Source organism: Triticum dicoccoides, chromosome 1A, assembly GCF_002162155.2.
Source record: "Triticum dicoccoides isolate Atlit2015 ecotype Zavitan chromosome 1A, WEW_v2.0, whole genome shotgun sequence".
Taxonomy (NCBI): Eukaryota; Viridiplantae; Streptophyta; class Magnoliopsida; order Poales; family Poaceae; genus Triticum; species Triticum dicoccoides.
Window position 1 is genome coordinate 454,223,162 of NC_041380.1, and position 13,724 is coordinate 454,236,885.

The 13,724-nt window shown below is 52.8% G+C and overlaps 2 protein-coding genes across 4 annotated transcripts; both read right to left on the reverse strand.

The window, feature by feature from the left end:
- Window positions 1-2,481: 2,481 nt before the first annotated feature.
- LOC119278321 lies at window positions 2,482-5,791 on the reverse strand. Its single transcript, XM_037559686.1, has 2 exons — window positions 5,544-5,791; window positions 2,482-3,316 (listed from the first exon to the last, which is right to left on the reverse strand). Exons 1-2 carry the CDS (start codon window positions 5,676-5,678, stop codon window positions 2,975-2,977), a joined length of 477 nt encoding a protein of 158 aa, XP_037415583.1. The 5' UTR covers window positions 5,679-5,791; the 3' UTR covers window positions 2,482-2,974.
- A 2,402-nt stretch (window positions 5,792-8,193) lies between these two features.
- On the reverse strand, window positions 8,194-13,718 carry LOC119278330 (probable E3 ubiquitin-protein ligase LUL4). 3 transcript variants are annotated; one of them, XR_005137717.1, is made up of 5 exons: window positions 13,449-13,718; window positions 11,594-12,086; window positions 11,368-11,495; window positions 10,285-10,401; window positions 9,827-10,110 (listed from the first exon to the last, which is right to left on the reverse strand). XR_005137717.1 is itself a non-coding variant. In XM_037559696.1 (4 exons), exons 1-3 carry the CDS (start codon window positions 13,613-13,615, stop codon window positions 11,382-11,384), a joined length of 774 nt encoding a protein of 257 aa, XP_037415593.1. In that variant the 5' UTR covers window positions 13,616-13,718; the 3' UTR covers window positions 9,827-10,110; window positions 11,368-11,381. The 3 variants fall into 3 exon arrangements, 2 of the variants coding, with proteins under 2 accessions (XP_037415589.1, XP_037415593.1); XM_037559696.1 differs by lacking the exon at window positions 10,285-10,401; XM_037559692.1 differs by lacking the exons at window positions 11,594-12,086; window positions 13,449-13,718 and having other exon boundaries at window positions 8,194-10,110; window positions 11,368-11,385.
- Between the last annotated feature and the right edge of the window lie 6 nt (window positions 13,719-13,724).

The window sequence follows — 13,724 nt, forward strand, 5'->3', positions numbered from 1 at the left end:
CCTTTGTTATAACTGTTGCATGATCGATCGCATCCGACATAATTCTCATCACCGATCCAATGCCTATGAGCTTTTCATATATTGTTCTTTGCTTATTTACTTTTTCGTTGCTATTGTTACAATCGCTACAAAACCCAAAAATATTACTTTTGCTACCGTTACCACTACTATCATATTACTTTGCTACTAAATACTTTGCTGCAGATATTAAGTTTCCAGGTGTGGTTGAATTGACAACTCATCTGCTAATAATTGAGAATATTCTTTGGCTCCCCTTGTGTCGAATCAATAAATTTGGGTTGAATACTCTACCCTCGAAAATTGTTGCGGTCCCCTATACTTGTGGGTTATCACCAGACATTTGGGAAGCATCCATAATGCAAGCAGACAAGTATTTGCAGAGCAGTAAGCTGCTAAGGATTTTCGGAGGATCGAATAGTATATCAAAGACTTTTGTGAAACACCTGAACAGCTGGGGATGAGCAGATACTCGGTAAGTGTGAGGGATTATCCGTAGGGGTATTCATGTGGCAAGGAACTGCAAGGCAGTAGGCACGAAGTATTCTCAGAACAATAGAGAGAATTTTGAGGTATCTTATAATAATAAGATCAACGGAGAATGATTGTATGAATTTCAAGTGTATGTGGTTATCTGTAGGGGTTTATCATTGGAAGGGAATGGCAAAAGTGATGGCACAAAGTCTCAGGAGAACATCGGCGAGTATGAGAAAGACGGATGTAAAATGGTTCATTTGAGGTGCCCGCGGACGCGAGCCGGATTTGCAATGTCCGAGTGTAGATGCTCTAACTACAGCCATTACGCCACTGGCCTGCCCCTGCACAAACCGTTGCTGTCACGCGCACGGAGCGCCGCCGTATTTTGTGTCGCGGCGCACGCACGGAGAAGGTCGCCCGCCACCCCGGGGATTCGCCCTGCCGGCCACGCTTCCATGCATGCACTTCACAGCCGTGCGCCTCGACACTCCGTTACTGCGTGCACGTAACCAGTCTGTACATGTCCGCCTCCCCGACACCGGTTGACCATCGCCCAACTCATCCAGCCGAAACCCCGTCGATTTCGAGCTGGAGGTAGCCACTCCGATCAGGAAATATCTGGACAAGATCCTGAGGCCAACTTCACCGTGTGACTCTATCCTGTCCGGCCCCGTCCGTTTGAGGTAAAAGAGACAAAAAAAGCGGCCCAGCGCGCGGGAGCAAACGGACTTTTGTCCGCTTTGTGTCCGCTTTCGACACATCCCTGGCCCAAACTTGCGCCGGTTTTGGGGTGAAACGGACAACGCGCGGACGGGCGGGACGCGCGCGCTTGTCCTCCCCTGGCCCGCCTGTCGGTGGGAGAAACCAAAAAAACCCCGACGGCCATTTGGCGCCATTTACCCCAAACCCTCCCACGTCCCTCCCCCCTCTCCCCCGTCCATGGCCGACGCCCCGCCGAGTTCCGGCGACCTGGCCGTCGACCCGACCGCAAAGGTGAAGAAGAAGGCGCCAAGGAAGCTGCGATCGGAGTACACGCCGGAGGAGATCGCTAAGTTGGACACGGAATCGGCGAAGAGGAGGGAACGGAGAGCGGCCGTCAAGATGAATGCCGCTGCGGCCAAGTTCGCCGCCCAGCGCGAGGAGCTGGAGGCCGCGCGGCGCAAGGCCGCTGCCGACGAGAAGGAGGACTTCGTCAACAAAGCGCACGCCATCCTCATGCTTGGCATGGGCCGTCCGGCGGGGTTCCATGCAGCGACCGTCGGCCCGGCGAGCACAGGCTCGTCGGTCGCCCGGCCTACGCACTGCCAGTCGCGCGCCGCGCCCATGTCGCCCGGCTTTCCTCCACCCAGGCACGACGGCCAGACCCGTTTCTCGGCGTCGCCGGACGTGGGCTTGTTCGCGCCGTCCACACCACGCCTCGCGGCCGTCATCGACCTCAACGTGGCGCCTGGGTCCAGCAGCGGCGGGCGGCCTTCCGTCGAGATGCAAATGGCCGTCGAGGCGTAGGCCGCTGGCTTTGTTGCCGGCGTGATGAACTCGCGTCGTGAACTGGGGCTTGGCATTTGAAACGTTCCTTTTTTTTAAATAGACGCGGACAGGATGGGGCAAAAGGATGCGGCCGTGCGCTGGGCACACGGCCACCGCATCCCAGGACAGGCCCGGACATAACTCTAAATCCCTATCCAAAGGGACAAAAATCGGGCAAAATGAATGTCCGTCTAGGATCGCGCGGTGGAGTTGGAGTGAGGCGGAGCCCGACGTCGAGGCGAGGCGCACACCCCGACCCAACAAGCCCCACGAACTCCCACACGCAATCCCGCCAATCCCCACGCAACACGGAGGGGCGGCGCCGCAGCAGATTCCAGATCTACTCCACTTCGCACAGTACATGTTCCAGGGCCTGCCAGAGATTCCACCCCACGGACGGGAACGGGATCCAACGGAGAAAACAAAACGGAACGCATGAGCCCAGCCAGAGCCAGCACAAGACATCAATCATTACTCGTTGCATTCTTTAACAATGGAGCAGCAGCAGTACATTAATCTTACAGAAGAAAAAAGAATAGAGTAGAGATTACAAAAATCAGCCCAGCCGAGGGAGCCGCCACGGCACCGCCACATGCACGCCAGCCTTACTATACATACAGTTCCACTCCATGGTGGGGGCAGGAGGCGGTAGTACCCTAAAATACTACGTGCTCCGCCGCTTATTATTGGCGTGGCGTGCCCCCGGTCCCTCCCTCCCCCTGCGTGCATGCATCCCTAGGGCTCACATTACACATTTAACTAGCCCTGGGAGCAACAATGGCTTATTTACTTACCATATTATAACAGTAGTAGTGGTGGTAATACACAATTAAGCATATTAATTTAATGTAATTAATCCAATCCCCATTTGAGAACCCAGCGCCTGCATCTGGAGCTACTTAATTAGTCGGCCATTTTTTGATTTTTAGGGTGCATTTTTCGGAGCAGGTTTTCAGGCGCGCCTTTTGGTGGGCGCGCCCGCGGCGACGCCGGCGTCGGCCTGGGCCTGGGCCTTGGCCTTGTGGGCGGCGGCCTTGGAGCCGCTCCAGTTCCGGCCCTTCCTCTTGGGGTGCGCGGAGCCGGGCGTGGACCGGGGGATGAAGACGCCGGTGCCCTTGCTGCCGCACTGTTGTTGCTTCTGCTGCTGAGGTTGCTGATGCTGCTGCTGCTGCCACGTTCTCCCGGCGTCGCCGGCGCTGTGGTTGGCGCCGTAGCTTGCGGCGTGGTGGAACAGCGTGTAGGCCGGTGGCGCCAACATCGACGGCACATGGGGCGCCATGGACATGGAGAAACCCTGGACGATTCCGAATCAAAATCGCATAGCTGTTAGTGTCGAGCTGCTGCACATGATGTGATGCGATGCGATCATGCCATCGTGCATGCATGTAGTGACTTACTTAAAAGAAAATTAAGAAAAATCGGGCGTCCAATAGCTGTATAGCAGGAGGCGGCAACTAGCTCATTAAGGTCGCTACTAAACTCATGGCAACTTGCGTGCATGCAAAGATTTCATCTCAGCGCTAGCTGCTCGATCTTGTCACGTAGCAGGGATTTTTGTCTTCAAAAAGAAAGAAAAGAAAAGTGCTTGAAACATCATATTTGTACGTAGAGAAAAGATTTTTTTTGTGTGTGTGTGAAAAGGAGGCTTGCCCCCGGCCTACGTAGAGAAAAGAAAAGGGGAGGAAACAGCGAGCATGCAGTACGAGTCGCATGATGAAGGGTTTGTGTGCAAGCAATATGGAGTAGACAGATTGGAGGCTAAGCAAAAGTCCAAACTCCAAAGCAACATGGATGGATCACTTGGTCGTATGCAACATGATAAGTGTCTGGACGATCGATTCTACTCCTAATCCTACTAGTAGTTAAAAACAATTGATTCTTTGTCAATCATGCAGGGTGAGTGGTGACTGTGCTACTACTAATTCGCACCGTCTACGTATGGGCGACGGTAACTAAGTATTAGAGTAAACTGGTTACTTAACGAGGGGGTTAAAAGCTACTAGTAATCTTTGGAGCGGTAAAGTACGTGGTAATTACGCAGCGCATGGTAGAGAGAGGGACATGTGCGGCGACGACGCGGATCGTCTACAGCCATGCGTACGTGGGGTTGCGCGGGCGGGCGTACCTTGCAAGCTTCTACTTGAGGAATGGCTAACGAGAGGGACATATGTTTCTTTCTCCGTGGTTCTCAACACGAATGAGTATCACTAAGTGCACTGCACATCAGGGGCTGACCCTTTCCTAGCTAATTAGTTGGTCTCTACTCCTTCCTTACTGGTGATGCCAAGCTCACTTGAGAACTTGAAGCTTACTACTACAACACAACAACAAAGAGTGCCGCTCACACACAACTCTTTCAGAAATTCGGTGGATTAATGCAATCTAATCCAATCCAAGCCAAGCAGTCTCTTTATTACCAAAAATGCTAGACATACAAAAATTTACAAGCTTTTACAAGCTCTTTTCATCTAACAACCAATCACAAACTTCTCCTTTCCTGATTTTCAGGGTGGGCCGTCCTGCTTATTTGTTGACCAATAAAAACTAACCCACCTGTAAAAGCATGTAAACTGTTTGTACGTGTAGCATTGCCGCTTTATTACTAGGCTTAAATAAAAAAGGATTTGTCCGCCGTGGCAGAGGGCCCCACCCCCGGAGCAGGATTTGTGAACAGCAACTTACGAAAATGGTCAATTTCACAGAAAAGGTGTTTGGTTTCCTCTAAATGCACCGGCTGTCGTTCACTGACGTGCGCACGAAAGGTACATCCGTGCGCGCCCATGTGAACTCCTGGCTGGCTGATGGCAGATGCTTATCCATCAAAAATTCTGCGCGTGAACGAAATTCTGCGCGTACGCTCATGCAACTGGGCCAGCGACAGGCAGAGGCAGCCACTCCATCCCCGGATCCGCGCCACGACCATCTCAATCAATCAATCATCTAACTAACTACCACCGTAATTCACAGCGGGCGGCGTAAGAACAACACACACACATGGCGCCTGCGCACATGAGGATGCTAGGTAGGTAATTATTGGTGGGACAAGGCTGTTGCTTATGCCAACTGAAGAACTCTTGACATGGTTGGAGACCACGAAGGAGGGAGGAACGAACACGGCCGCTCATGCATGAGCTGCCTTGTCTTCTTCAGCTTCGGCTCTCCGCTTTTAATCGGGCAACGGAAAAGTATGATGGTTTGGTGTGATTTGATTTGGTTTGGCCGTGTGTGCAAGCGCAGCCATGTCGTGTGGCCGTGCTAGCCGCAACTAATAACAGGTACCAAGTTGGTACTGGCGCCACCAACTAACTACCATACCAATCGAGGAGAGAAGAGAAGACCCTAGCTAGCCAGCCAGCTGCAAGAACCTAACGGAAAGAAGCAGAGCTGACCCACCCGATCGATCGATCGAGCGAGCGAGCTCGGTACCTCGCCACACACGGCATGCATGTAGATGTAGCCCGCGGGCGGGAGAAATGACAGGGCAGAGCAGTAATAAGCCAGGAAGTAAGTAAGTAACTCACCGGCGGGAGGTGGACGGCGGCGGGGAACTGCGAGGCAGCGAAGTCGGCCTCGTCGTCGTCGGTGATGAGGAGGGAAATCCGCTTGCTGAGCTCCGCGAAGAAGAGGTCGTCGTCCAGCTGCATCTCCACCTCCATCTTGCTCCTCTCTTTGGGCTGAGGTTGCTTGCCGGAGTTGGGGCGGTTGCTTGACAGCAGAGGACGGACGGAGAGGTGGAGCAGGGGAACAGAGAGGCTTGGTGAGCTCGGGCGCAGGGGGGCGCTTTAATAAGATTTTTCCAGGGCAAGGGCGAGCTCCCTCGGGGCTGGGCCGGGGTGGGGTGGGGCCGGTGGAGCAGTTGGCCAATCCCTAGTTGGAAAGGTGGTGGGCCCCACGAATGTGCGGGCGCCTGCCGCACACACAATCTGGTCTCTGCGGTGAGGTGCGCCCCACATCATCGCCCCCGACACACGGGGGCCCCGCGCGTCAGTAGTATTTCTCTAGTACTCCCTTCGTTTTTATTTAGTTCGCATATTAGCTTTGGTCAAAGTCAAGCTTTATAAACTTTGACCAAGTTTATATAAAAAAATATTAAGATATACAATAACAAATCAATAATATTAGATTTATTATTAAATATATTTTCACATCGTATAGATTTATTATGATAAATTTCTATATTGTTGTCTATAAACTTAATCAAATTTTACGAAGTTTGACTTCAGTCAACTCTAATATGCAGAGTATAAAAACGGAGGGAGTACTACTAGTACATGCTCCGACCCCGAAGGAAAAAGGAAAAAGGAAAAGGAAAAGTGACCCTGTTGCAGATGGAGGTGGCTGCGATCACGGTGACGACGAGCTGCTCGATCCACTCTATCCGTTTCTGTTTCTGGTCAGACAGGCGGACAGGGACGATGGTTGGATGATGGGTTGGATCTTGGATGGACGGCACTCCACGAATTCGAGCCGTGATCGTTCCAGGCACCGTTCGTTGTCGAGCGAACGGTTCCAACGCCGAATCCATCCGCACAGTGTTTTTATTGGATCTGGATCGTCGGAATCCCAGGAATGAAGTCTGGATCCGGTGACGCCCGCCAGGGCCGCCGGACGGGCGCAACCAATGCTGTGCGCGAGAGAAAGTGACGGGTTATTATTATTATTATTTAGTTATTATAAGCGCGGGATTATCTTTGTTCCTGGATGGAATGGAGGAGAGGATGAGGGGGCTCCGGCGCCGAGTAGGCCACCGAAGCCAGCCGCACCGCGAAACCCGGGCTTCACGACGGCACGCACCGCCGCAGCAGCACCGCATCGTCCGCTGGCTCTGCTTGCCCGCCTGCCCACATGGCCGCCTGGGTGGGGTGGGGGCGCACCACCGCTGCCGGCCGCCCGTCCTCTTCGGCCTGTCAGTCAGTCAGTCCCCGGACGGCGGGGCCCGCCTGCCCTCACCTTTTCTCTGCACCTGCGAACGAATGAATGAATGACCGCATCTGCATCAGCAGGCTGTACCGTGATGCGATGAGCCGAGGCCGAGCTGATCCAAACACAGCACGATTCCCGAAAGGCTGGCCATGTCGCGCCCCTCTCTTCTCTCTCTAGCCGTCACGGCAACTCCTAATCAAGCGCATCGCATCGCACTAAACAAGGCATTTAAGTACTAAGTACACCGCCAAATCGCATTTAGGTCTGCAAAATAGTACTATTACTGTAGTACTGCTGCTGTTTTGCAGCCGAGGTGGTGGTGGTAATCATCGTCATCATGAGAGTGGAGAGGGAGAGGGAGAGGGAGATCCATTCCAGGAGTCTACAGGGCGGCAACAGTGGTTCCCATCATGGGCCTGGGCAGGGGTTGGCCGCTGCCCCTCGGTTCCTATCCGAACCCCCCGGCCCCGGGGGATTGGATCGGATCGGATTGGATGAACCACCTAGACCTAGCCAGCCAGCCAGCCACCGAACCGGCGCCGATCAAAGGCAGCGCGCGCTCCACGTCCTGCTCCTCCCACTGGGGCGGGACTGGGGCTGGGCTGGGTGGGGGCGGCCGCCCGAGGCCACTCGCTACGCATTCTGTTTCCATGTGCACGTTACGTTAACCCCACTTCCCTTCCGTCTGAGGAGGGCGCGTACGTACGGCCACGGGCGTACGGCGAGCCGTTTTTGGACGGGAGGAACGACTGGTGATGCCGCGCGCGTGCGCTTCTGTGGCTGCCCGCCGCCCTCCCGTTGGTCCAAGCCGACGTCCTTTGGATTGGATGGATGCTTGCGCGCCGGTGGCTCGTGTGGTGGAGTAACTTGCAGCGCCGCCGCGGGTGCCGACAGGCGACAAGTAGGGGGCTGGCTGGCCGGCAGCTGTGCGCGTTGTGTGCAGGCTGTCAGTGACCAGCGACCAGCTTGGGAGAACGTGTGCCTGCGGGCTTGCGGCTTGGCTGGCACTGGCCGGCAAGTTGCAACACAGGATGCATGCGAGTACCTACCTGCAGCAACGGTGGGTCGGGATTGTGAGCATCCCTCGGCACGTTACCACGGCCCATGCATGAGCAGTCGGCAGAGTAGACGATTGCTGCCGTGCGTACGAGAGCAGTAGGGTTTCCCAGGTATTTCTGTTTGCACTGTTTTTTTCGAGAAAACAGCAAGAGCTCTGCCTTTGCATTAAGAAGAAGTGAATTGGCCAGTTTATAAGGAAAATTGGCCGAAAATCGATACATCGATACACACCAGCCCCGAGACTGCGTACCTAACGAGCCGACTTCCCTGTCACCCAAACGACCAAAGTTGCCACTCCACCACACGACCTGGAGCCGCCACTCCAGCTTACAAACGACATAAACTCACACACGTCGGCCCCGAGGCCGCACTCCACACGAGTCGACGACTCTGTCGTCCACACGACCAAAACCGACACTCCACAGCACAGAGGTGCTCTCTGGAGCCGCCGCTCCGACTTTCCCGCCGGACCCGAGGTCGCATTCCGCCTGAGCTGACGACGCTGCCGCCCACGCGACCAGATCCGACACTCCACAACATAGCTTTCCGGAGCCGCCGCTCCGACATCCTCACCGGCCCCGAGGCCGCGCACACGCCTGGCCGACGATGAACCCGCAAAGCCACCCGAGCCACCGTGAACTGACGAAGGACCAGACCTCCAACGCGTCGCCCCCAAGAAGGAAGCGACAAGTATGCCGCCAACGCCCGCTCCGACCAAAGGTCGAAAACTTGGGTTTTCACCTGGAGAGCCCGAGACCGAGGCGACAATGGTGGTGAAGGGGCTCCACGACAACGCCTCTAAGGAGGGAACGACGTCCTAGTACGCCGTCAACGTCGGCAACGACCGAGGTCGAGCTAGGCTTTCGCCCGGAGCTCACCAAATCCATTCTCACCGTAGTCTGCCCAGCAAGCCGTCTCCAACATCAAGCCGGCCGTCATCGTCCAAGCCACATGACCAAGCACGCAGAGCAGCACACCGCCGCCAACCACCACCGGCTGCAGAAACCACTGCAGCCCATCTCCCTCCACAGCGGCGTCGCGGATCTGGGCCATCCGCACAACAACACACCACCATGGAGTCCCCCGCCAGCTGCCGCCGAGGCCACCTGCGGCCGCCCAGCACGCAGGGCAGCACCATCGCTGCCCTGACCCCACGCACCTCCCCGCCACCCCCATGGACCAGAGCCGGTGCGCCTCTGCCGGACCGCCGCCACAGGCCGACGGTCCGCCTCACACCAGATCCGGGCGCTAGGGCCCCGGATCCGCCACCTCATGGGCTGCCGCCGGACGACCTCCACGGGAGAGGAGCACGTCGACACCGCCACGTCCTGGGGCCGCCGCCCCAGCATTCCATCGCCGACGAGCAAGCCGCAGGCAACCCCGCGACCGCCGGCCACCTCCACGGGGCGTCGCGCCCAGCCGCCGCCGCGCCAGATCCAGCCGCGGCCGGCTAGATCCGCCCCCACGCACCTTCTGCAGCCACGCCGGCCGTCACCACGAGGCAAGGCCACCGGACGGACGCCAGCCGCGGCGAGTCCCCTTGCTCGCACGGCAACCGGCCGCCGGAAGAACATGGCCCGCCGCCGCTCTCCGCACGGGCTTTGCCCGACGAAGGCCGCCGGCGGCGGCGAGGGGAGGGAGCGGCCGCTCTGGCCGGATCTGGGGTCGCCGCCCGAGTCGCCCCAGGGAGAGAGCGACGCGGGGGCCTTTCGTGAGACAGCGATGCCCAGGGTGTCGAGTCCGTCCAACAGCAACGAATACATCATATTAATCTCAGTCCTCTTGCTCAATCTCCCGATCAGCCAGCCGAGCTTCTCCAGGGTAAATAATAAGTGCATGTGATCAAAACAGGTTGCCGACACAAGTAGTAGCAGCAAAAAATCCACACCAATATGTACACGGATTCACAGGCTTTAGATGCTTTTACATGTTTGGGTATGCCCAATCTCCGCCACAGCTTTACATTTGTACTGTACAATTCATACTCGTAATTCTCCAAAGACTTTGCCCGCTAAGCAGAAACACAAAGAAACTCAGGGAGCTGATGAAGCCCCATACACCATCATTTCAGCTTATTATTCACACATCCTCAGCATGGAGAGCAAACTGTCAAGCAGAAACAAACAACATTACACATTGTAAAAAACAATTACATGGATATAATTTTCAAAGACAGTTTAAATTCATTCGGTGTCTCTACAACTTCGGTTTCTTGGACTAGAACTTTGGTGTATCAGTATAGATAGGGAATGCAAAATGATGTTATAATTTTGACGCTACCAAGTAATTTGCTTTGTCAAGCCCTTCTGACCCCCTAACTGGCACAGTAAAAGATCCACCCCTAATATATAGTTTCGAGTTCAGATCCACCAAATTGAAGGAAACAAAGGTATTTCCCTGCAGTGAAAGAATGTTGTATGTACAAAGAGGTGAGCAAAAACTTACGGCCAAGCAAAGAATTAGGTCTTTCATGCATTTGTACCCACTCAGGAAAGGACTCTCTAGATTCATAGCTTCGTATCAGTAAATGCAGCAATGGTGGGTCTGTAAGTTCGTATGGAAGACATCCCATCTTATTTGTTGAATTTTATATGAAGTACTAACACCTACATCTCCTTAATGTGTATCATCATCTACTAAGTTGACATTCATCGCAAAACTGATGCGTCAAATCAAGTCCATATAAAATGACCATAATGCGTTTAAGCTGGTTCAAGCCCGCTAGTGAGCTTTAATCATCTTTCACCACATTAACCTCAGCAAGGCTCTGACACTAAGCAGCGAACCATGCCTTTTTTCCATGGCTAACAAGAACAGGGTACAGTTGGGTTGCAGTATGCCACTTACAAATTCCAAAAAATAGAGGTACACCACACAATTAACCATGCCTACAATTATACAAACCCAGTAACTGTGCTTTAATTTATGTGCTAAGCTTAAAAAATTTAGTAGGCTATTCTACCATATATATTGGGAGAAACTTAGCCAGAGCAAGTCTAGTGTATTACATAACTATAAAGTTAACTCCACACAGAAAAGATGTGCAATGTTGTAAATCTACTCAATAAAAGGCATGTTACAAAACTTTGATGAGGGTTGGTTTCGACGAACCATGTCCTAGTTAATAGCTTACCTAGAAAACTACCAGAAACATCAAACACACATAGTTCAAGTGTCAAAATGATAGTGTTAATATTCATTATTACTCCCTCCGTTCCAAAATAGATGATCCAACTTTGTACTAACTTTAGTACAAAGTTGGGTCATCTATTTTAGAACGGAGGGAGTAGATCGCAACCAACAACATAACTACAGAAAACAGAATAAACGACAATAAACAACAGAATGCAGAAACAACCATACCAGCATACTCTTCCTTATGGCTCAGCACTCCTAACTTTGATCTCCATTAGTTTCTCAACAGGCTGTCTGCATATGGGGCATTTATTTGATTGGAGCCTTAGAGCTTGTGCACATTCACTGCACATACACTGTACAACATAGGACCAATCAGATAACAACATTAAGTAATGTAAGTGAGATCTGAGAAAGCAAAAGTATAACTGCAGGCTACAATTAGTTATCTTACCAAATGCCTGCAAGGAAAAACAGCAGTGTCCCTTGGCTCTGTCAGGCAGATAACACATTCTTTCCCCATGCCATCATCATCAGCATCAGGAACATCAGCTTCCGTGGAGTTGACAATCCCATATATTTCTTTCAGCTCATAGCGCACACCATTAATCCACAATATTTGCTTGACAACTTTGACTTGAAGATCGTCGTTATGTTTCTCTATAACAGCAAGTGTAATTTGTGCCCGTGTGGGGTTTACTGTTTGACCACCTTCCTCTGGAGATGGAGAAGCTTCCGCATAAACTACCAGTGGGTATACTTCCTCTGAAGGATTTGAAAGCTCATCCAGAGAAAAGAAACCCAGATCAATTCCAGATCCAGAGGGCTGGACATAATTTTGAGCCAATCCTTTTTGGAAAGGTATCTTTGTTGGTGTCTGCAAGTCTGGGTACACTGAAGAAAAATTGCAATCTTTTCCTTCCTTGGCAAAGTAATGTATAACTAAACTGCAATACACAAAAATAAGTATAAATATGGTCATTAAACATTAAAGAAAGCTGGAATATTAACCAGACTTGGATTTTATAATTTTAAACAGGCTTGAATATGATCAAAACGACCAGATAAAATTTCACCTAGTAAAATGGATTTTACAACTTCTATAACGAGTCAATATGTCATGTACCCACGAGAACTAATGTAAAATATGTTACACCTATGCTGCAGAAGTTCAAAAGGAACTACAATTGCAGGTGATGTACAAACCCCGCATACAACATTTTTTAACATCTTATAAATTTTAAATAACCCCTCCCTTTAGAGGGTTTCAGTTCAGATTAAGTACACTAATCGAGCAATGCCTGTAACTCCATCTTTTCTAATCTATCCTTCACGTTTGATACAAAGGTGAATAAGAAGTCAATAATTCATGAGATTGAAAAGCTACCCTTCACTGCTCAAAGATTAAGAGCCTGTTTGGGACTGCTCTACTCCGTAAATTCCAGCTCCACTCTCAAAACCACAATCCAAACAGGGTAGCTCCATGATGTCCCACTCCGCAAAAAAAAACTCAAATCTGGGGGACAGCTCCGTATTTTTCATGTAGCTCTTCAGGAGGTGCTCCAAAAACTCTAGTTTCAGGAGTCCTCATGGAGTTGGGACACTGCCATTGGTAAGTGGATAACGGTTTGTTTCTTTTTGAGGACCGGTACCCCACACGCACGCAACCCCTCCTTATCCGTGTATCCCTTCATTCTCCTCCACATCACGAACAGGGCGCTGCTCCACACCCCTAGCACCGCCACCGCCACGACGACAACGCTAGAGAGACGACCACCGGAATGGATAGATCCAATGGCCCTCTTCCTCCCACCCCCGGTTTCTCAGCCCCCCTCGAGCCTCCGAGCCACGGCCCAGCGAGGAGGGCCATGGCTGCCCAAGCTTCGGCTTCGGCCGGGCACATCACCGGCTTGGTCAGCAACGACCAGACCGCCGCCCCGGCAAAACCTGGGGCACGATCTTTCCCACCAAAATTTCGCATTCTTGAAGCTGGAGCTAGCTAGAAGCCAAACTCTATGGTGGAGCTGCAACTCCTGGGTGGAACTACTTCAAAGTGGATTTGGTGGAGTGGAACTGATTTTGGAAGGATGGAGCAGTCCCAAACAGGCTCTAAGCTTCACATAGGTCAATTTTGTAGTATCCAAATTCCAACAAGAGTTTTAGCCTAAATTATGTGCTGTAGGCTGTAGCCACCCCTAGGAGAACAAAACCCTGCTATACAGGTCAGCAAGTAGGCAGTAGCTACACAATTTAGACCAGGCAAAACAAATCTAGTCCTGATCTCAGCGTTGGAGACAGCCAATTCTCACCTGCCGTCGGTGACCGCGTCGAAGGTGAAGGAGACGAGGCGGCGGTCAGGGTCGGCGGCGTCGGGCACGAGGCGGATGGTGTCCTTGCGCAGGTTGATGTCGTTCTTCACCTTGAGCGCCTGCTGGTGGCCGACGAACTCGGGCGGGGGCCCGGTGAGCGCGGGCATCTGCGACGGCGGCGGCTGGGGCGCGGGGTGCCACGGGCCGTGGTACGCGTGCGGGGGCGGCGGGTGGTGGTGGTTGTAGTAGTACGCGGCGGCGGAGGAGGAGGGCCCG

What these genes read in the sequence shown, in the direction of transcription:
- LOC119278330 (XM_037559692.1), bottom strand. Translation starts at nt 9,842, where the DNA reads ATGCACTTATTATTTACCCTGGAGAAGCTCGGCTGGCTGATCGGGAGA.
- LOC119278321 (XM_037559686.1), bottom strand. Translation starts at nt 5,678, where the DNA reads ATGGAGGTGGAGATGCAGCTGGACGACGACCTCTTCTTCGCGGAGCTC. An exon ending in CCGCCGTCCACCTCCCGCCG is followed by an intron (nt 3,317 to 5,543) that starts GTGAGTTACTTA and finishes GGAATCGTCCAG; the next exon opens with GGTTTCTCCATGTCCATGGC.